The 22,984-nt window shown below is 31.8% G+C and overlaps 2 protein-coding genes across 5 annotated transcripts in view; one reads left to right on the top strand and one right to left on the bottom strand.

The window, feature by feature from the left end:
- Positions 1-22,262, bottom strand: part of LOC143069268 (A disintegrin and metalloproteinase with thrombospondin motifs 18-like) — a 33,817-nt gene extending 11,555 nt beyond the window's left edge. The window contains exons 1-13 of one of the 2 annotated variants that reach the window (XM_076243812.1): positions 22,218-22,262; positions 14,437-14,576; positions 13,887-13,970; positions 12,465-12,586; positions 9,839-9,973; positions 9,014-9,145; positions 7,782-7,914; positions 6,516-6,623; positions 5,617-5,756; positions 4,652-4,715; positions 3,868-3,931; positions 1,712-1,836; positions 197-329 (exon numbers count right to left, since the gene is read on the bottom strand). In XM_076243812.1, coding sequence (XP_076099927.1) covers positions 197-329; positions 1,712-1,836; positions 3,868-3,931; positions 4,652-4,715; positions 5,617-5,756; positions 6,516-6,623; positions 7,782-7,914; positions 9,014-9,145; positions 9,839-9,973; positions 12,465-12,586; positions 13,887-13,970; positions 14,437-14,576; positions 22,218-22,239 — 1,402 coding nt within the window. In that variant the 5' untranslated portion in view covers positions 22,240-22,262. Of the gene's footprint in view, positions 1-196; positions 330-1,711; positions 1,837-3,867; positions 3,932-4,651; positions 4,716-5,616; positions 5,757-6,515; positions 6,624-7,781; positions 7,915-9,013; positions 9,146-9,838; positions 9,974-12,464; positions 12,587-13,886; positions 13,971-14,436; positions 14,577-17,054; positions 17,141-22,217 lie in introns of those variants that run through there. The other variant, XM_076243813.1, reaches the window with a different exon arrangement.
- LOC143069269 (uncharacterized) overlaps positions 1-22,984 on the top strand; it is a 425,535-nt gene that overhangs the window by 316,681 nt on the left and 85,870 nt on the right. The gene's annotated exons all lie outside the window — the stretch shown is intronic.

The following is a 22,984-nucleotide window of genomic DNA, read 5'->3' as shown; positions in this document are numbered from 1 at the left end:
ACGACGGACGACGACGACAACGACGACGGACGCCAAGTGATGGGAAAAGCTCACTTGGCCCTTCGGGCCAGGTGAGCTAAAAACACATTGAGAAAGTGAACCCCTTCAAGATACCATACATCATCAAATATGTCTGACATCATAAGTTAGTACAATGTAGTATCAAAACATGATCAACGGTTCATATAAAAATTACATGGTGTGTCTTTTAATGTTTCATATTTTGTGTATTGACCATGATGTTCTTCACACATGCTGCCGTCACCATTACACACACCACATTGGTCAAACCTCAATCCAGATCCCATCTTCCCATCACAACCAAAGGGCTGAAAAATAAAGAAATTAGAGAATAAGTACCTATAAGACACAATGCCTCACTCATACTTTCACATTTCTCTTTCAGTGAACCACAAAATATGGGCCGAAACCCTTATTTGGTTTACCACAGAATATTTTAAAACGGTTAACATCATAATGAACTTCAAGTAAATGTGACCACATTCATGGTAGTCAGGTCCCTGTTGTTCAGGGGTTGTCGTTTGTTCATGTGCATAGTTCATAAGTGTTTTCATTTCTTGTTTTTCTATATAGATTAGACCATTGTTTTTCCTGTTTGAATGGTTTTACACTAGTCATTTTTGGGGCCCTTTATAGCTTTCTGTTTGGTGTTAGCCAATGCTCAGTGTTGAAGGCTGTACTTTCATCTATAATGGTTTACTTTTAAAAATTGTGATTTGGATGGAGAGTTGTTTCATTGGCACTCTCACCACTTTGTTCTTATATCTATAAATTATCTTTTAAGCAAAAAAATTGAGCTGATACAGGACTGACAAACAGACATGCAGTAATGCACAGAAACATAGGCTGTGAAACATGATTCCCCTACTACAGAGGCAGAACATGATTAACAACAACAAAAGAACGTTTGATGAAGACAATGATGTTCCTGACACAGTCACACTCCTGTCATTACTATTGCATACATCACATTGGTCAAACTTCAATCAAGACGAATCTGATGTGATCTCTGAATGTTTTGTTCTTTAAAAACCTAATTCATCAGATTGCTGTGTTATAGACTTTGACCCCACCTTATCTTCAAATTCTGACAATTAATTAAAGAACCTTAGTGAGCGTGCTCACATACCCCACGTCCCTACATTGTCATTGGAGAAATTAAATAAGTGTAAGAAAACAAAAGTGTATAAGAAAAAAAAACTGAATCATAATTTCCTATCAATATGCACATCTACATAGTATGTCCTTATTATCTACAAAATTTCATGAAATTCTGTAGTGTGGTTTCAGAGGAGTTGAGAAAACAAACTGTTGCAGTAGTACATTGAAGCAAATAAGTTCAAAGGGGCATAACTCCTGTAAAAAAATTGAATCGTAATTTCCTTTCGATATGCACATCTACGTTGTATGTCCTTATTATCTACAAAGTTTCATGAAATTCTGTTGAGTGGTTTCAACAGAGTTGAGATGACAAACTGTTGCAGAAGTACATTGAAACGAATAAGTTCAAAGGGGTGTAACTCCTAGAAAAAAAAAATGAGTCGTAATTTCCTGTCGATATTTACATCTACATAGTATGTCCTTATTATCTTAAAAGGTTTCATGAAATTCTGTTTGTGGACAGGTCAAAAACATCATACCCTCCGCAACTTTGTTGCATGGGGTATAAAAAGCTACAGTGTATTCCTACCTGTAGTTTTCCTTTGAAGCATTTACTAATATTATGTGCAGAAAGTGTTGGATACAAGTCAAAACCATCAGGATAAGCTATCCATGTTCCTTCCTGTGTTGCAATGCAATGGCATTGATAGTTTCCTATACAGAATGCAATCAAAGAAATCATTACAATGTGAAAAAAATAACAAGTAAATATTCTAAATTAAAATTTTGATAAATACATGTTACTTTCTGCAAAGAAAGTGTCAATACTCAAAACTGCTGATTAAAAAATAAGATTACACAAATTTTTCTGACAATTTACAACTTACAATTTGAATAATAGTATGAATATGTCCTTTTGTCAGCTCTCAAGGCATGATAGTTGGGACTATCACTTCAATTAAATTTAAATTAGCTTGCATAACCATTTAATTTATTGAGCGTATGACATTTGTGCTGATTTTTAAAATTGTCATTCTTTCATGTGCGTTGATTTTATATTTACTCCTAATTGCATTTACAGCTTAAGGTAGATGGGATGTCTAAATTATAATTCATAGAATTTTTTAATAATTTGCCAAAATGTAGTTTGTATCATGCTTTTAAAAAAAAAAACAATAAAAAGAATGGGTCACCGGGCTTACTTTCACGCTACACAGTGTTCAAAATTGACAAATTTTCTATAGATTATATATGGAAAACCCAATTTTCTACAATAAAGCATAATCTACACCATAGAATTTTGAGATAGCATATGAGAAGATGGCTTTAAAAGTATGCTTTCAGTTAAGAAAAAGAAACAATGGGGTCACAGGTTTTCTTGCTACATTATAAAATAGGTAAATTCCTAACACATTCTATTGTAAAAGTACCTTAATCTGAATTATCTGCCCTTGCATTTGAGTTGCCTCCCCTTATGTGACAAAGTTGGGAAAAAATTGATCAAACTAAAGTTTTCTGTTTTTTTGTAAAATACAACCATAAATATGAAGTGGAAGTTCTTAAATATGAATTATCTACTACTCTAAAAATTTACACATTCTATTAAAGATCTAGACCTTGTTTTCTGGTATTTCCAAATCCAAGATGGAGGAAGACACCCTATCTACCTTAACACAGGTGAGTAAAGACTTTTACATGTACTATACCTTGAATTATATTGGTACAATTTGGTTATAAAGGTTGTTCACTTATTTTTAAGTTAAGAAAATCTAGGCCGTTACGTATGTAAAAATGCAAACTCTAGAAATGCCTGCATCAGTAGGTAGGCCAGAGATAGAAAAGATGGACTTTGTTATAATTGACAATTAAGACAAATTTAAAAGAGACGAAATCACAAGAAAGGAATTTATTAGATGTGTTGCCTATAAATATTTGTCAGGAACACTTTACAGATTTCAGATCATTTGTACAACTGGTTAATAGAAGAGGTCAATAAGGATAAATGAAAATAACATTTACCTGTAATTTTCCTGTAAAAAAATCCGCGCAAATGAAAAGAAAAATCGGTGCAAATGCAAAACGCCGAATTAATCGTTATAAGTTACATGTGAATTGCCATTTATTTTGGTGAAGTTTCAAAGAAATTTTATTCTGGCAGAGTTTTTTTTACAGATATGAAACTTTCAAAAAAGCTTACAAAATTATTAAGGTTTATTATAATTTAGGACCGTAGATTAAGTGAAGTGAAATTTAGACTCATTGTAAAATCAACATTTATACAGAGTTTATTAATATAGATTAGTGTTTCAACAAAGGGACCTAAGAAATATTTTGGCTGATGCAGAATGTTTTAGTCAACTGAGTAAGAGACGAGAGACAACTGTATGTCATAAAAATGTTTCAGAAATAGATTACATATATATCAGCTTTACCTTGACACCATATATAAATATTGGTGTTAATTTTTTTCATCATCAATAATGGAAATAGTCTATCAGATGTAAATAAGATATCTAAAACTAAATACAAAGTTTTTCTATGTAATGTAACATTCTTTTTATTTTATCAATTTAATTCTATGAGAACATCCTCAAAAATGAATTTCCAACAAATATCATAACATTTGTGCTCCTTTATATTACGTGAACTAGCAATGTAGCTGTCATATTCTTTGATTCTAAAAAAGGAAATTCAACCTTGATATAATATTTGACTTCTGATTTAATCCATTTATTGACTACATACCTGTCTCTGTATTGTGAGATTCACACCACTTTGTTTTGAGGTCATTTAGATTCTGTTTACATATCTGAAAACAAATATTGTTATGAAAGATTTTTATCACTTTTGAATAAGTAAACAATATTTTTTTTACACTGATATGACCTTTCTCTGGACAAATATTGTTTATTTTACACTGATCATCAAAGTATGAAGACTTAAGAAATAAATAAGTTTAAACAAATGTCATATCCCCTAAAACACTGTTTTAATGATTCCTAATGAACCATTTTAGGCATTTAGCAGTCTGTTTTCAAGAGCAACGTATCACCATGTTATCCTTTTACATCATCTTTTACCCCAATCCTTTCTTGCTCATTATGATGAAATTTTTGAACGTTTTATTATTTGAAGCTATAATTAGCCTTTTTATAATCTAGAGAACTATAGGTAATCTCATTGTTCGTACACCAAAATGAAGATAAGGTTACGTCATTAGAAGGATTTCCATTGTTAAGAACATTTTAATCTAATCCCACAACTTGGTGTACGCTTTTGAAAATAATACTTAAAATGCATTAGATTTTGAAACAGTGATATGCAAATTGTAATTTTCCTAAGATTTTATTTGGTTTTCAAACTCTGAACGTTTTAAATGTGCAAGTTTCTCAAACTTTCAAATGCATCTAAATTGAAAATAAGATTTTTATATGTCATCTCATTTTCAAATTCCAGCAGTAATTGAAAACAGTATTGCAGAAGTAATCATTTACTTTCGTCTCATTGGTAAGAAAAGATATCTACTTACCTTCATATTACAGAGTCTAACATCCTCTTTTTCACCAATACAATCATGTGCACAAACAGCCTGTCTAAAAAAAAACATTTAATTCAGATCAGTACCATAAAAAAATGTGTTTTATTAATTTTCTTGCAGAAATCCTGAGAAATAATAGATACTCATTACAATTCGTTTCTTGTAAAAATCCGGATAAATAATTGATGGTCATTACAATAATTTTCTTTTAAACATTTCATATGAAATCTTCTGGTATATGACCATCTCTGACCTGCCATTCCTCTTGGGAATATGTCAAAATTTGTAAAGAAGCAGAAAATTTATCAAAAAAAAGTGACTTGAGGGTAGTACTGTGGATTTCATTATTATTCGTTGGTAACCAATTTTTGTGGATTTCCTGGGTTAAGGTAAACCATGAATTAAATGTTCAATGAATGAAAATTTTTCCATTTGCTTGTATGCAAACTTTCACAAAACCATGAAATCAGATATTCACGAACATGCAAGTTTTCTGGAATCCACGAAAATTCGTACCCTAAAAAATAAATGAATCCACAGTATATTTAAAATCCTGGTATCTAGATTTTTTCATTAAATCCTTCCTACTCTAGAACTACAGATTATTGGAGGTCAGCATTTTTCCAATTTTCAAAGGTCTATTAACGAACCAAAACAATTACTTCACATACAATTGCATAATTATGTTCTTAAAGAAAAATATTACCAAAAGGATCATTCTTTGCTAACATCCCAATTACAATAAGATCATGAAAATATTCCTTTTGGAAATTTGTTTTTTTTAAAGAAGATCAGAAACACAGCTAAGTTAAATCTTTTAGATAAAACCTAATAGATAATAGACTGTGAAACTCAGATCAGGAGATTGGTATATTTAGGTTTAACCTTGCAAAAAAATAGATGAATTTACAGGATTTTGTCCATAATCAAATACCAGTACCAGTAAAATAACCTACTTATTTCGACAAGTTCTTCTTCGATGGGTAATTCCACCACCACATGGTCTGCTACAATCTGACCATGCACCCCAGGCTGACCAATGGCTGGATGTTTTACATTGACCTGTATATGGAATACATTTTCCTTTCATACACCACTGAAATTGAAAAAAATACAACATCTAAATACAATTTTTTCAGTTTAAATATTTAGTGTAAACATGTCAAACTCCTTTCTTTTCTTGTATGAAAACATGAAAGTATTGTATTAACATTTAGTTTAAAGTCAATTTGATTATTATTCATACACTCATACTCTAAGTCCAACTTTCATGCCTTCAATGTCATTTTCATTTTATGCTTTCTGTATTAACTCCCCTTAACTTAATTTTTTAGCCACAGTCTCTTTCAACATTGTGTTATCTAAATTTAATATTTTGTGTGACACTCATTTTTACAATTAGTGTACATTGCTGTATATTCACCCTTAATTAACTTTGACTTGGCTTTCTTCGCAATAATCATTTCTTCCCTCCAAATGTGCCATTGGCGGATTCGGGGGGGGGGGGGGGGGGGGGGGGGGGGTTCCAGGGGTTGGAACCCCCCATTTTTTTTGGCTGATCAATGCATTTAAATGGGAACATACAGTTAGAACCTTCTTTGTCCTGGGTTGGGAACCCCCCCCCCCCCCCTTTTTAAAATGGTTGGATCCGCCACTGTGTGCTCCCTTTTTACGTATACACATACCAATGAAAGAAAGATGTGGTGTATACAATTGTGAATCTTAACCAACTAAAACAACTTTACACTAAAAACCCAAAAGGTCAACCCACATTTTTCTATAAAAGCCAGGTCTTACATATAATATTTCAAACTCTCAATTGGTTAGAGCCTAAATTATGGTTGACTATACCCACCCTGAGTTGACCATCTTTGTAACAGTCAGTTTTATCAGCCATTGGTGCTCCTGTTATACATTTAAACTCATTCCCTGGAACCTGGCATGCCAGACTTTCACATGGATCCTGTAATCATCACAGTTTTTATTATTTTTTTCCTGAGATCTGAATTTTGAGCTTTCAAAACTAGAGGCTCTCAAGAGCCTGTGTTGCTCATCTGTATTTACTGTTGTATTTTTTAAATCATGTAAAATAAGGTTAAAACCATAATTAGTAGTATTAGATACCATAGATTATTAGAGTTAAGTTATTATTAGATGGGACAATATCCCTAATGCGCCTTGAAATGAGGAACTCAAAAGTCACGTGTAAACAAAAAATCTCTGTGTAGTGATATTTGACACATGCATTTCTATGATAAACAAATGACTGAGCTGAACCATTTGTGTTAATTTAGAAAGTAAGGGAACATAGAATAAATGTGTAAAAACTATGGAGCTATTAAATGTGTTCAAAGTATTAAATTTTCAAAGAACTTATGGGAATTTTTTACCATTTGGAGCCACATCGCAAAAGGATACTCGGGGTTTGCTAATTTACGGAAAAATGAATCACACTTCGTACATTACACTTCGTACCCCTAAAATTCCGCCTATGGAGAAACAATTACGCATATTGCCCCAGATACTATAATAATATTTAAGATCATAACCAAAAACTGCAAAATTTCCTTACAATAACTAATTCAGGGGCAGCAACCCAACAACAGGTTGTCTGAACATTTCAGGGCAGATGAATTTAAACCTGATGAACACTGATGGTCATGTTGACTCATTTGTAGATCTAACTTTGGAGAACATTATTGGTCTTTACATATAATTTCGATCTTTAATAATATTCAAGAGAATAACCAAAAACTGCCAAATTTCCTTAATATAACCAATCAGAACAGATTGTCTGATTTGTCTAAAAATTTCAAGGCGGATAGATCTCAACCTAAAAACATTTTATCCTATGTCAGATTTGCTCTAAATGCTTTATAAGAGATATAGGCCAAAAACTGCATTTTACCCCTATGGCCAGATAAACTAAAAATTGAATGAAGACTAGAACATCAGTAAATTCATTTAAAACAATATTAATTAGTTAAGGCAGAAATAATAAAACAATATTATCTGTTCAAAGCATTTCAAGAAATATATGGCATACATTTATTGATCTCTTGTCATCTATTAGTAACAGATAAGTGAAATTAAGTACATGTATAGATAAAACAATGCAAACCTTATTGGGCAAGTTGAAGGTACAAGATGTATGATGATGCGCAAATCTACACTGCTGATCTCTGTCATAAATCTTCTGACGCCCTGGCATAATTTGTAGTGGGAAATCATTTAAACATGATGCCCTGCTACTCCTAAAAGTACATTTGATATAACAGTTCATTTTTGGTATGACAAATTCCTGCATAAAATAGATTGCACATTTTCAAAATGGAGTAAAGTTTGAAAATTTGGATTTTGGATGAAAAACAAAAAATCATAAATTTATAAAAATATCTGGTTTCAGCAGTTCAAAATCTCACTTTTCAAGTTTGAGAGGCGGTATGTATTTTTGATAGTAATTTAAGGCATGTAATTTATGCATACAGATTTATGCAATAAGTATGTGTCACCTCTTATTTTTTGCTTTCCATTTCATATAAACACATTTTTCATGGAAATATTTGCCATAAATTAGCAATTGATATGTGAAACAGTATACTTCAATAAAAAAATAGGTCATTTATTGAAATATTTAGACTGTGTTAATAAATACCAAATATTTGTTTGTGTTTGAATCAATGTGCTAATTAGACATTTAAGGGGAGATAACTCAAAAAGGTTGAAAATAATATTTATGTTTATACCATCAGAAAATGAGAATGCTTCACAACAAAAATATAAACCAATAAGTAATAAAACTTTAACAATTTTGCTTCTATTGGTACAAATGTACCTAAATTGATTCAAGTCCAACTTGCCTCACAATGTTTATTCTAAATATAGTTTTATCTGAAATATATAATTTTTAGGTGACTTTAATACTTATATATAGCAAAACATTATAGCGGTGCTTTGATTATAAGTGTGTAATAATCTTGTCGTGTACTGATGCATCACAGACTTTTCTTATAGTGAAAATAGCCGGGAATCCTTCTTCACTGCTTAATGTACATTCATGATTAGTGGTCAAAAGCCGGGTTGTCATCATTTTGACCTTGCAAACTTGGTCCATGTCAGTGGTTGTCACTATCAAAGTTTTAAATCTTAAAAAAAGAAAACTGCACTGTGATTGAATAATTTCTTGCCAAATCCATCCACATTTCACGAAAAAAGGATGAGATTCTAATCCATCATAGTTTTCTTTACTGGTTGTCACTTTAAAAAAAAATCCATCAAAAATCCATTGTTACAGTAACTAATATATGGTATCGTTATAACCTCTGTTTACCAATTTTGAAATGGATATCTTACCGTAGGAATTTATCCAATGCTAATGAACTACATGTTGACCAGTGTAATCCCATACTGCCTGTATACCCCTGGGTGCTCATTATATTTCTACTTATTCCACAAGGAGTATTTTCATCATGAATCATGCCAAACCTGTAAACAACCAAATTTTTATCTTAAATGGGAACAAAAATATGAAAAAAAAAATTCAATCATTACAATAAAACTATCCACAGGTTTCAAAAAAATTATATTTCATTCCTTAAGACAATCCACTGCCTCTGCTTTCAACAATAATTATAGAGTTCTTTCTATGGTGTCAAACATTTTAAAAAAGAAAAAAACAAGAATGTGTCTACACGGATGCCCACTCGCACTATCATTTTCTATGTTCAGCGGACTCTGAGGTCAAAACTCTCTTTTGGCATTAAATTTAGAAAGATCATATCATAGTGAACATGTGTACTAAGTTTCAAGTTGATTGAACTTCAACTTCATCAAAAACTACCTTGACCAAAAACTTTAACCTGAAGCGGGACAGACAGATGGACAAATGAACAGATGAACAGATGATCAGACGCACAGACCAGAAAACATAATGCCCCTCTACTATCGTACTTGGGGCATAAACATTTTTTAATGTATTTGAAGCTGCTTTCCTTCTTTTCAGAAATATTCTTGTTAAAGTTTCTCTTATAAATGGGCTTCAAAGAGGTCATGGATTTTTTTTACATAAATAATGACCCATTGAATTCTTCCTCTAAAATATGACTATCCAAACTGCATGGCACTAAAATTTGGCTCTAGAATTGATTAAATATAAAGCAGATACAATGTTATACATACAAATGTCCTAAGTCATGAGTAATGGTGATTGCTGTACTGACAAGTCCAGAATCTATGGCCACCAAACAACTTCTGTCTACATCGCACATTCTTCCTTGATGGGTAACAGCTAAATCATCAAGGGTTTCATTATCCCTAGCATTAATTGAAAAGGAATTCTTGAAATTAAGTTATTCAAAACATAATGTATAAATGTAAATAGCCAGTGGCTCAAAGCAAGGCTGTATTTCCCAGCTTCCTATATATATATACTTAATGACTATCTATACTGCATAAAATCATTATATTGAAGAGACAAACCATTTAATTATCCATGTATGGATACAATTTACTATAGATCTGAGTTTTCACAAACAAGCAAAATTTTGATTTTGAACCAAACTGAATCAAAAGTGCATCTGGTTGCCATCTTTTTTTATGCATTACTAGATTCATATATTGATATTTTAAAATAGACATCACACAAATTATCCTTGCAATTTAGTTTTAAATAGTTTCAAAGAAAATAAAAATGTGAAAATTGATAGGGTTAAATAAGTTGAAGATATTGTGGCATCATACCTGCTTACGATAATGAAGCTTATTAACAAACTATGGAAGATTCTTTTAAGGTAAGAGAAGAAGATATTGAAAATTGACCAATCAGAAATGTAAACTACTTCAAGCAACAAAAATTAGAAAGAATTCAAAACCTTTTTGATAGTTTGATAATTAGGCCAAATAAAAATAAGTGTGGTTCCAGTTACATACTTTTGAAGAATAGGGTCGGTAGGTCGGCAAATTTTATTTATTTTTTTCTAAATTTTATTTAGGATTGTCAAAATCCGGAAAAAAAATTGTGTGTTTACCGAAATTGTTTCCAGTATTACACACGTCAATACCGGAAGTCGGCCAATTTAAAAGTGTTTGGTAAATCGTTTAGGGAAAACGGTAGTATTACATTTTCCTAGCATTAGGTTGGCCTTTTGTGTACCCAAGACAGGTGAAGGAAGTCAACATAGGAGCGCCATGATTGGATGTAAGGGTACAATATATTTTTTTATTTATCTATGAATAACTGCAGTGTTTATATTTATAATATAAATTTTAAAACCTATTGAAATATTTTCTAGAGAATTATTCGAAACGGCTTTCAAAATTTTATAAATTTGCTGCAAAATGACGGTGGGCATGGATAACATAAACAAGCTCCGTTGGAAATTGGTCATGATACTATTTGGCTCCAATTTTTAAAATAGAGTAATAAAGTGCTAACACCACACATAACTGTTTTATCCAGGTTTTTATTATAAAAAGTGGTAAAATGAGAAAATGTTAGTATTGTCGCCTATGGCAGAATAAATAGTACCGTTTTCCCTTTAGAAAAGTAATTGGTGATTGGAGTAATTGCATTGCGTTGATGTATTTGTTAACTTTTCAAAACCTTTCTGAAAAAAAATTATCAGACAATCTTCTCTTGTCTATACAGTAAATTATTTAATACTAGTTTATTTTCATAGCATTTCCCTTTGCATTCGAATATGCAATCTTTCTTTTATTCTGCCCAATCAGTCTTCCTCAATGGTCCCCATGTTGGATGTACACAACAATTTTTATAATGATCTTTATTAACTTACCTGCTTTCTGTAAATCATTTTTAAGTTATAAAATACACTTATTATATAATATTTTTTAATAATCAATGTTTAAAAGTTACCAACATGTGTTAATATTAAAATTTGAAGTGTTATTCAGTCATTACAAGTGTTATTCGGATAATAACAGTGTTATTCGGTCATTCGAGGTACCGGTGTTTGGTTGCAAAATAAAGACAGTCATTTACGTTTTTCAGTAATTTTGTTGCATTTTGACAACAAATTGTTATAAATTCTTGCATTTTACCAATAACAGATACTTCTTATGGAAATTCAAATGACAGAAATCTACGAATTTTATATTATTTTAATTCACAATCCTCACAATTAGATCGTTTGAAATTTATTTTTCAGAAATGAAAAAAAAGTTCTAGGTTGTGAGGGGGGGGGGTTAAACTAGGGTCTGCTGGTTACTGGAACCACACATATATTTTTATTTGGCCTAAGTTACAGTTTGTTCTTACATTTCCTCTTTGTATATGGTTTACTGTACATTTCTTAACTAAGGTTAATATTCAGATAGACAGTAATTCTGTTTGAGATATTATGGTTTTTAATTATGCTCTAAAATGGTTAACTTTTGGGATTTCAAGTGGTTTCATTTTGAGCATAACTGATGCAAGTTCCTACAGAAACTTGGGTCATGAACATCAACATAAATTTCAACTGATATTTTATAGTGTGTTTTTCTATGTTGTAATGTTACACTATTATTTCAGGTTAGGGTGTTGGTGAAGGTTGGTGCCAGTTTATATCTTTTTTTAAATTTACTTCAGTTATTTGGGTCTCTTTATAGCTTGCTGTTCCATGTGAGCCAAGGCTCTGTGTTGAAGGGGTTACTTTGACCTATAATTATTTACTTTTTTCACATTATGACTTTGATTGAGAATTGTCTCGTTGGCACTCATACCACATCTTCTTATTTCTATACAATAATTATAGGCTGTTCCTCTTGTGCATTGTTTGCTTGCTTATTTTTGTTTTTTGCTAACCTTGTTATATAAATTGCAACATCAGAAATTCCCTTGTGATTATCATTTCTATGATTTCTTCTAGCAGCCCATCTACAGAAACTACAAAGTGATGATACACAATCTGGTGTCTTTGGTTCTGCCTAAATTTAAAAAAAACAAAAAAATTTAATTAACATCTTTTTATTTTTCAGGCTAAAATAAGGTTTACTCAGGTCTATTTTAATCATCTTTGCTTTAATTCGGGATTTAAAATTTCTTGAGTGTTTTATAATTTTAAGATTCTGTAGTAAATGTCATATTAATGGCCTAGAAGATGTGTCAAGCTCTTTACAACTGATTTTTGCAGTTTTTTTTTTATAATAATGTGCTGTAACATGAGTTCTCTACAATAGCCACAGGCTTTAATCCTCACAAACAATTCTAATATGACGTGCTTCTTTCGCTTTATGAATAAACCCATGCTCTAAATCCAATAAATTTTTTTTGCACATGCGTATATTGACTACTGCAGAATAATGAATTTTATCAAATTGGCATGCATTTAATATATATCATTAACTTAAAACACTTCCAAACTCTTAAATGATGCACATGTTGTTACTATTTCATTTATTATGGCTGTAATGTGTTGCATTCTGAAATTGACATATTTGACCTAGATACGTCAACCGTTCATGCTGGCTGTTCAAAAACGCCTCCCTCTGAAAAATCACAGTGGCAGCTGTTTGCCCCTTTACAAACAAAAAAGGGAGGTTCATGGAAGAGCCTACTCAATCGCTTTACCCTTATACACATCGGACAAAGAAATTACCTTAATTGTCCTAATCAGAATCGAAATAATTGATGCAAGCTATACTTTATTGTAGTTTTAACATGGGATTGGCATAATATTCATGTTATTTTAGCCCTCACTTGCTAGGGCAAAAATAATCACGAATATAATGACTACCCATGTTAAAACTACAATAAAGAATAGTTTGCATCAATCATTTCTTTAGTTTAATCCTGCCACATTCTTTATGTGCTTCAATGTTCAGAGTCATCAACCTATAATACAGTGGTTGTTGTTTACCATTCATTGTCAAGTGTATCCTCAGGTTGTAGGTATTCCTATGGGCATCAACTGAAACCCTTTAATAACAGACTTAATTTAGTACTGTTATGAATCACAGTTTATGACCACTTAGTAAGGTTGCTATAATTGATAAATTAAACAGGTAATTGTTTTAAGCATAAAGCAGATAGTTGGTTTTCCTTTGAAGTTTTTCACTCTTTTTTTTGGTGTCCCTTGAAGTGTTCCTTACAGTAAAGGTTTTGTTCATTGTTGAAGGCTGCAAGCTGACCTGTGGTTCCCCAAATGATCATCTTTGGGTCTCTTGTGGATATTTTGTCTCATCAGCAATTATATCACATTTTTATATTTTATATTTAAATATTTACCAATGGTCTGTCCAAAAATTCGACTTTGTTGACAATTATGTTCAAAGGAGTGCTCAAGGTTCTGTCCTTGAATAAATTATGCACCTGTAAAGACATGTCACTGAAAAGTTCAGCACTTGTCATTTTTAAAAACCTTATGATAAAACTTAATTAGAATTTACCATTTTAATAAAATGCTAAAATTAAATGAAAGTAAGCTTTACATAAATTTGTCTTTCTGTAAGCTAAAATGTCCTAGCTACTTTGCTGTAATCTGTACAGTCCATGGATTTCAAATACTTTGAATAGGTGGAATCACATGCTGACTGACCATTATCAGTGGCAGATCCAGGGGGGGGGGGGGGGTATCCGAGGGGTTGAAACCCCCCTTTTTTTTTGGACGAACAATGCATTTGAATGAGAGCATACAGTTGGAACCCCTACTTTACTCTGGGTTGGGACCCCCTTTTTTTTAAATGGTTGGATCCACCCCTGATGACCTATTTCTCCCACTACATTTAATCTTATTGTCCCTAATGAATTGCTGGTCTTGATTCTATTTTGTACTAACATTCTTCATTATATTCATAATGTAAGACCTGGTCTCTGCAACACTTCCATGAAATCTTTGGATACTTGGATCTGCTACTATCCAGGTTTGCAAAATGTTTGGTACAGAACTTCTCTTTTGTAATCTGGCAGGAATTAATACTGAAAACAAAATCCAAGTGTTTAAAAATGCAAATTAACTTACATAATTTGTTTTTTACAGGGAGCATCTCTAAGTTGTACAATGTATCACAACTTATTCAATTTTTACACATTCTGCATGAAGAAAACACAAAATGCCCATCAAAATAAAAAAAAATATTTTATTTTTTTGAAAACAAAATGCATTTAACTTTTATATAATTATATCTAGTGGATGCCAGTCATTGAAACTTTTTCAACTGGACAGTAAGTCTGTACTGGAGAGTAGTTTTTGGCATGAAATACAGCCATATTTGTCCATTTGTTTTGAGGAACCTTAATAAGGAACACTCAAACCTAAATAATTCAATGGTATTGATGTTTAACTTCTTTGAAATTACAAACAGAATTAGGGAGTTACCATTTTTATTTTTATTATTGTACCAAACATATTTCAGTAAAAAAACATACATGATTACAAAGCTGATATAACTTGAATTTTTCGAAAAAAACTAAGGATTTTCTTATCCCAGGCATAAGATTACCTTAATTGTACATTTTGTATTTGGCACAACTTTTTGGAATTTTGGATCCTCAATGCTCTTCAACTTTGTACTTGTTTGGCTTTATAATATTTTGATATGAGCGTCATTAATGAGTCCTATCCTCGTGTGCTGTGTTTTCGTACTAATAACAATTTTCACTGCTTACCGTTTTCACTGTTAAGTTTTTATTCATGTGTATACTCAAAATTAAAAAGCATGTTCTGTTGAATGTATTTATGTATCTACATGTAGATTTCTTTGTCAAGGCTTACAACGATTATTTACTGTTTCCGATTATTTTGCGATATTCGTATGTCAAAAAAACGCTTTATAAATGTTTTGATATGAGCGTCACTGATGAGTCTTATCCTTGTGTGATGTGTTTTCGTACTAATGACAATTTTCACTGCTTACGGTTTTCACTGTTAAGTTTTTATTCACTTGTATACTCAAAATTTAAGCATGTTCTTTCGAATGTTTTTATGTATCTAGATTTCTTTGTCAAGGCTTACTACGATCATTTACTGTTTCCAATTATTTTGAGATTTTCGTATGTCAAAAAACGGCGTTATGTTTTCATATGAATAAAAACTGGATCAGTACATGGACAGGAAATAACTATAAATAAAGGCAACAGTAGTATACCGCTGTTCAAAACTCATAAATCTATGGACAAAAAACGAAATCGGGGTAACAAACTAAAACTGAGGGAAACGCATTAAATATTAGAGGAGAACAATGACACAACATTAAAATGTAACACACACAGCAACGGACTAAGCATTAGACAACATCCGATGAGAATAACCAATATAACATCAAAACCAAATACATGAATTTGGGATAGAAAAGTACCGTGACACGTCTTATAGTAATGTGAATTCACACTCAAAGATAGGAGAAAACAAATGACACAACGGAAACACAACGTAAAAATGTTACACACACAGAAACGAACTATGATATAACAATGGCCATTTTCCTGACTTGGACAGGACATTTTTAAAGAAAAAAATGGTGGGTTGAACCTGGTTTTGTGGCATGACAAACCTCGAACTTTGATGGCATTGTTAAATATAACATTAAAATGACAACATAATAATACAGGACTACAATACAAATAAATAGCAGAACGTATTAGGCATAGAAACACATGAATAATAGATAACAAAAGGCATCAGGTTTAAAATTCATTACGTCAAAAACGCGCCTCGTCCAAACAAGACTTACCAGTGACGCCCAGATATAAAAGTTCGAAAGTCAAAAAAAGGGGGGGACAAAGTTGTACAGCTCTGAAACCTGCAAATGAGTCTAAAGTCGTGGTTTTGATAATTGCTTGAATCACATAAAAAAAGCTATTTAATTCTTTTCAGTCCTAAAATAAACAAGTAAAGGTTTTTGGTATGATAGTTCAGCTGTTGAAATTGAAACATTTTGATTTTTTTTCAGATTGACACTGGGCTTCTACAAAAGACATTATTTTTTTTAATTTAAAATGCAGTTTTCAAAATTTGTAATATATGTAAACAGTTAAGACAGTTTTCATCTTTATGTATTAAGGATGTATAAAAAGAAATGTCAATAGAATATTGAATGAATGGCGTTTGAACAACCATTTTATATAAGAACCCTGTTAATTTTAACTCACTGGTTCATAATAAAAACGACAAAAGAAACACATGACAGTCACATGTCTTGAAGATCCTGTGTCTGACAGGCAAAAGACATAGCTGTACTTCATGTGACCCTTCAGAATTTTTCTATACAACTATTCTTGTAATGCATATTTTTGACATTAAATAAAAATGACTCAACATGTCAGTTTTATTAAATTTGTTCTAACCAGTCTTTTACAACGACTTTTAATATGTTTTAAATTTGTCAAGTTGAAGTGTTGTTGTTGTTGTTTCACATCTATGTAGTCTAGACGTGTGTCCTTTTCTTGGCTACCTACCTAATGACGTGTTGCATTATTCGTTCTGGTCCACTCAAAAATATTGAAATTAGTTTTTTTGTTAACTTCTATGCGAATGCAAAAACCGGAAATCCTTTTTCTAACTATTGGATCGGTTTTGGTATTTTAAAATTCCGGTAACATTTTCCGAAAATGAAATAACCAAAATATTGTGCTACTTGTCTGTGAATGCATTTAGCCTGCGCTTCAGGCGCACGAAATTTCAATAAAGGGTCATGTTCATTTAATAGCACTGGGTTGATACCACTGCTGATGAACAGTGAGGCTTGTTTAGGGGGAGTATCAATATCCCATATCCCATTCAGTTTTTATCCCAATATCCCGTATCCCTATAATGTTTACCCCTAATATCCCAATAAATATTTTTTACAAATATCCCATATCCCTAAAACTATTTTGAAATATCCCAAAAAATCATTATAAATTCATTCCCAAGCCCATATTTTCCTCATCATCTTTTTTCCTCATCATCACAACGTCAACAATTTTGACTGGGAAAACATTTTTACTGTGTTAAAGGAAATTTACAGTGCATACTTCCAGTGTTAAATAACTATAGGTCACCGTACGACCTTCAACAATGAGCAAAGCTCATACCGCATAGTTAGCTATAAAAGGTCTTGAAATGACAAATGTAGAACAATTAAAACGAGAAAACTAACGGCCTAATTTATGTATAAAACAATGAACAAAAACAAATATGTAAGTTAACACAGCAACAAACGACAACCACTGAATTAAAGACTCCTGACTTTGGACAGGCACATACATACAGAATGTGGCGAGGTTAAAAATGTTAGCGGTATCCCAACCCTCCCCTTAACCTGGGACAGGGGTGTAACAGTACAACATACGAACTATACAAATCAGTTGAAAAAGGCTTAAGGCACCAACCATTTGATTTTCTGGGGGGGGCTATGGTTTTTTTTGGAAAAAAAAGTTTGATTCCAGTTTTTGGAGAAAAAAATAATTTGTTTTTGATTCTGAGAAAAAAAAATTGTTTGTTTCACCCTCAGCTGCCACTATATGTAATGCTAAAATTGAAAGAAAAAAATTGTTTTCGACTTGTCGCGAAAAAAATAGATTGTTTTTCGCCGCAGGTGAAAAAAAAAGTTTGCACAGAAAAAAAAAACATAGCCCCCCCCAGAAAATCAAATGGTTGCTGCCTAACTCATCAGATGGATACAAATAGATATACATCCAACAAAAACAGAGAGTGGACGTGACCGAGTACTTGTACATCCCATCAACAAAAAGACACTAAGTACAGATCTGAGAGTACTCGCAGTTACTGACAGCTAGTTCAAAGTCAATTACAACTAATAACCAGATGCTCCGCAGGGCGCAGCTTTATACGACCGCAGAGTTCGAACTCTGAACATTGGGGCAAGTATTGACACAACATTCAAGCTTGATACAGCTCTGAATTTGGATTGTGATTAAATAGTTGACACAACACAGGTTTCTGACACATAATGAATGTGGTCAAAGAACTTAAACTTTAAAACTTTAAATTTTAAATTGAACATTACATATTATCAATGATTATGGTCCAATATCCAAAATCTAAATACATTGTTAGATTCAGCATATCAAAGAACCCCAAGAATTCAATTTTTGATGAAATCAAATAAAGTTCAATTTTGGACCCTTTAGACCTCAATGTGGACTAATCTGATAACCGGGCCCAAACATCAAAAATTTAAATACATGCATGGTAAGTTTAAGCATATATCAAAGAACCCCATATATACAATTTTTGTTGAAATCAAACAAAGTTTAATTTTGGACCGCAATTTGGACCAAATTGAAAACCGGGCCTATAATCAAAAATCTAAATACAGGTTTAGATTCAGCATATCAAAGAACCCTAAGGATTCAATTTTTGTTGATATCAAACAATGTTTAATTTTGGACTACGATTTGGACCAACTTGAAAACTGGGCCCATAATAAAAAATCTAAGTACATATTAAGATTCAGCATATCAAAAAAAAAACACAAGAATTTTATTTTTGTTGAAATCAAACTTAGTTTTAATTTTGGACCCTTTGGACCTTAATGTAGACCAATTTGAAAGTGGGACCAAAAATTAAGAATCTACATATTACACAGTTAGATTCCGCATATTCAATTTTTGATGAATTCAAACAAAGTTTAATTTTGGACCCTTTGGGCCCCTTATTCCTTAACTGTTGGAACCAAAACTTCCAAAATCAATCCCAACCGTCCTTTTATGGTCGTAAACCTTGTGTTTAAATTTTATAGATTTCTATTAACTTTATACTTAAGTTATGGTGCGAAAACCAAGAAAAATGCTTATTTGGGCCCCTTTTTTTGGTCCCTAATTCATAAACTGTTGGGACCTCAACTCCCAAAATCAATCCCAACTTTCCTTTTGTGTTCATAAACCTTGTGTTTAAATTTTATATATTTCTATTTACTTTATACTTAAGTTATGGTGCGAAAACCAAGAATAATGCTTATTTGGACCCTTTTTTGGCCCCTAATTCCTAAACTGTAAGAATCAAAACTCCCAAAATCAATCCCAACCTTCCTTTAGTGGTCATAAACCTTGTGTCAAAATTTCATAGATTTCTATTTACTTAAACTTAAGGTATAGTGCGAAAACCAATTTTTGCGGTCGTATAAAAAGTAATGCATCTGAGATTAAATTATCTATCATTACACAAACAGCATCCAATGGCACGGTAAACAAAAATGAGGATGTGCTATCCCGTTTGAAATAAGTTTTCTACAGGTAGAACCAAACTTCAAAACCAAATCTAGAATTAAGCAAAGATTTTAAGTGATTTGTGGTAATGAAATCCCTGACTTAATCAGTCGGAAACCAGGTTGAAATAGAACAAAAGAATCGAAGCTCTCTATTAGAGAAGGCGATAAATGTTTACTGTATTGTTTACTATAGTGACAAATTTTTAAAAAGTTAATAGAAACAAATAAAACTGCAATTTTCTTCTCAATTACGAGGTGTTTTATTTCAAAAACACCATTTGCATAAGTTTTCAATTTATCTAGTACATAGTTAAGCAGAACAATTAGATATCAAGTCGACGACATGGGTATCTTTCAAGTTGGATGACAAAAATGCATAACCTCCGATTTTTTTGAAAAAATTACCACGGACGGAAAAGATATCAATCTATTAGTTCAGTAATTTTCGTGTCTGCCCTTCCATTATGTGACTGAAGAAAAAATTCCAAAAAATAGGTAACAATTGTATCGAAAAGAGAAAATCGAGTGCACCTTTTTATGTTAGGGCGTGTTTGAGTTGAGTATTTAGTCTTGATATCGTTCAAAGTAAGAATATTTCATACATCGTCTCGCTTCAGATTCTATCATTTTTATATATTAAAGCTACAGGTTGACTTTATAACACAAAAAAATAACAGTACTAAAAGATGAAATATATGGGTCAAGTGAAATACCTATCTAATGAGTCACAAAAACAGGGAAGGTGTGTTCGAATAGCTATTTTTTTACTGAAAGTACTTGACGACAGTCTTACAAGTTGGATGATGAAAATGCATATCTTCGAAAAATTCTAATTTTTTGTGTGTGATAACTAGGGTTTATAGTCTTCAACCACTAAAAAAATCTAGTCTGCCCTTCCACGAAATATTTAATTAGATTTTTTTTAAATGTTTATGATTTTTCGAAATTTTCCACCTAACAACCGATTAGACAATAGTTTTAAGTTGAATCAATGCAGACAAGATCATTAACTGATGCTCATTAGCTAGTTGATACATTTGTCTTTTAAAATATAACTGACATATAAGGATCGTATTGGTGCAATGTGGATAAATTTATCGGTTTCCAAGAGCAAAATTGGTAGCGCGTCATCGCTACAATGGCTTCCATTTTTACGATTGTGAAAATGAACTGGCGTAATGGGGAGATAATTTTGACGAAGTAGGATCCTGACTGTAATAATTTACCAGTAATACATAAATTTCGTTCATTAAAATCCAAAACGTTACAACAGACACGAGCATAGCGGAGGTGTTGTGATATACAAACACCGTAAGATAGTGCCAAAGGAACATCACCATCCAAAAAAGGAAAATTAACAATAAGGAACGAAGCATGGAAAGCAAAACAAATACTTCTAAAATTATCAGTACATATGAGCATATAAATATCGAAAATAGATCAATACTTTTAGCTTGGGTTTGGATGACTTCTAAATAAAACGGCCATAAACTTAATTAAAATCAACAAAGCACTAAAATGACCTTTAATATTAAACTTTTTTAGGCAATTCTATCAAGTGAGATGTAAATATTTCTGTACTTAACTTTTAAATTCCACTTATTTTTTTTCATGTTAAAAATTCAATATCCTTATAAAGGCATCGATATCCCATATCCCATTTACTTTTGAGACAAATATCCCATATCCCTCAAATTAAAATGGCAAATATCCCGTATCCAAATATACCCTATACAAGCCTCAACAGTCAGTTCCCGATGGTTTTGTCAACTCATTGAGGAGTCAGTGTCCTCAGTGCACTTCGGTACCACATGATTTCAACAAACTGTGTTGATAAAGTAATAAATTAGGTCCCTTTTGGTCATGAAGCTCTTCGCGCGTTTGTGTCTGATACAATTTTTTGTACCTCAAAGTTTGGATTGAGCTTTCCTTGTGGTTTTAATCCAGAAAAGCGCTCTAGACCGATGAAATTAATAAATTTGTTTTTTCTATCCATTAGTTGTGTGTCATTTGTAGGCAGCGAAACAAATGAGAATTATATACCGAGATAATATGAGGCGGCAAGACTATGTCAGTTTTAGAAGATCTTAGAACACACAGACATTAACTTTCAACAGAGATTTTGAAAAGACAGTATCAAATTTTTTCCGATTGTAGCTTAACCACTTTTTTCTTTCAAAAAGTTTCTCAAAATTCCGTAAACCAAAATGAACCGCTCTCACTCTACATTGTACTCAAAACCCCATTAATGTTAAAGTCATTTTTTCGTGTATTGAATCATGATTGGTCTAATATAAGCACTTTCTCGCTTAAGTATGTTTTACGTGATTTTTACTTGCTTTAAAAAAGAAAATTATTTGCGAAAAAACATATTAGAATGATTGTTTACAGATGCTATAATACTCACATTGACTTTCGTTGTCATACATATCTGTTTTTGCCGGATTGTTGTGTTTCTGAAATTGGTTTTTAGTAAAAAGATAAAGATATACCTATTTGAATCGAAATTAATAGAAAAAAATATTTTAAAAGAGTATTGTTTTCTTTTACTCCTTCCAATTTCATGACGGTTTCTTTAAACTGCTTTAGGATTTATGCATTTTCGAAAATATCAAAAAGGAATTTTTAACATTTAGTTGACCCATTGGTAAATCTCGTATTAACGTTTCCTATTAAAAAAAACTATAGTATGCCTAGATAGCTGTGAAGTAAATTCATGCATGTGTTTCCAAGTTTGATACTATTAAAAATGTCATATTATTATTATTATTATTATTATTATTATTATTATTATTATTATTATTATTATTATTATTATTTTCATGAGATATTTTTTTTCAAACTTAAATTGATGAACATGTATAAATACTTGCCTTTAGGTTGGCTAAAGTGAACGAGATCCATAACCATATCCAACTATGTAATGAAGACATTCTTTCCAAAAGCAATAATCTTGGTTGTCAGATTGCATTTATAATTACATGTACTTTTATACACTTTGATATGCCTCTAGATGCATGAAAATTAAATAAATCATGTGTTATCTAGATAAAATGCAAGGTACTTTCTAAATAGTCTTCAAAATGAAATGCTTGACGTAATCAATTTGTAAAATAACTCTCGACTTGACAGTATGTCTCTATGGGTCCATTAGCAACCTATCCATAAGGACAT

This window comes from Mytilus galloprovincialis, chromosome 3 (assembly GCF_965363235.1).
Source record: "Mytilus galloprovincialis chromosome 3, xbMytGall1.hap1.1, whole genome shotgun sequence".
NCBI classification, from domain to species: domain Eukaryota; kingdom Metazoa; phylum Mollusca; class Bivalvia; order Mytilida; family Mytilidae; genus Mytilus; species Mytilus galloprovincialis.
Note: the sequence above shows the minus strand (reverse complement) of the source record. Positions and strands in the feature narration are given on the sequence as shown.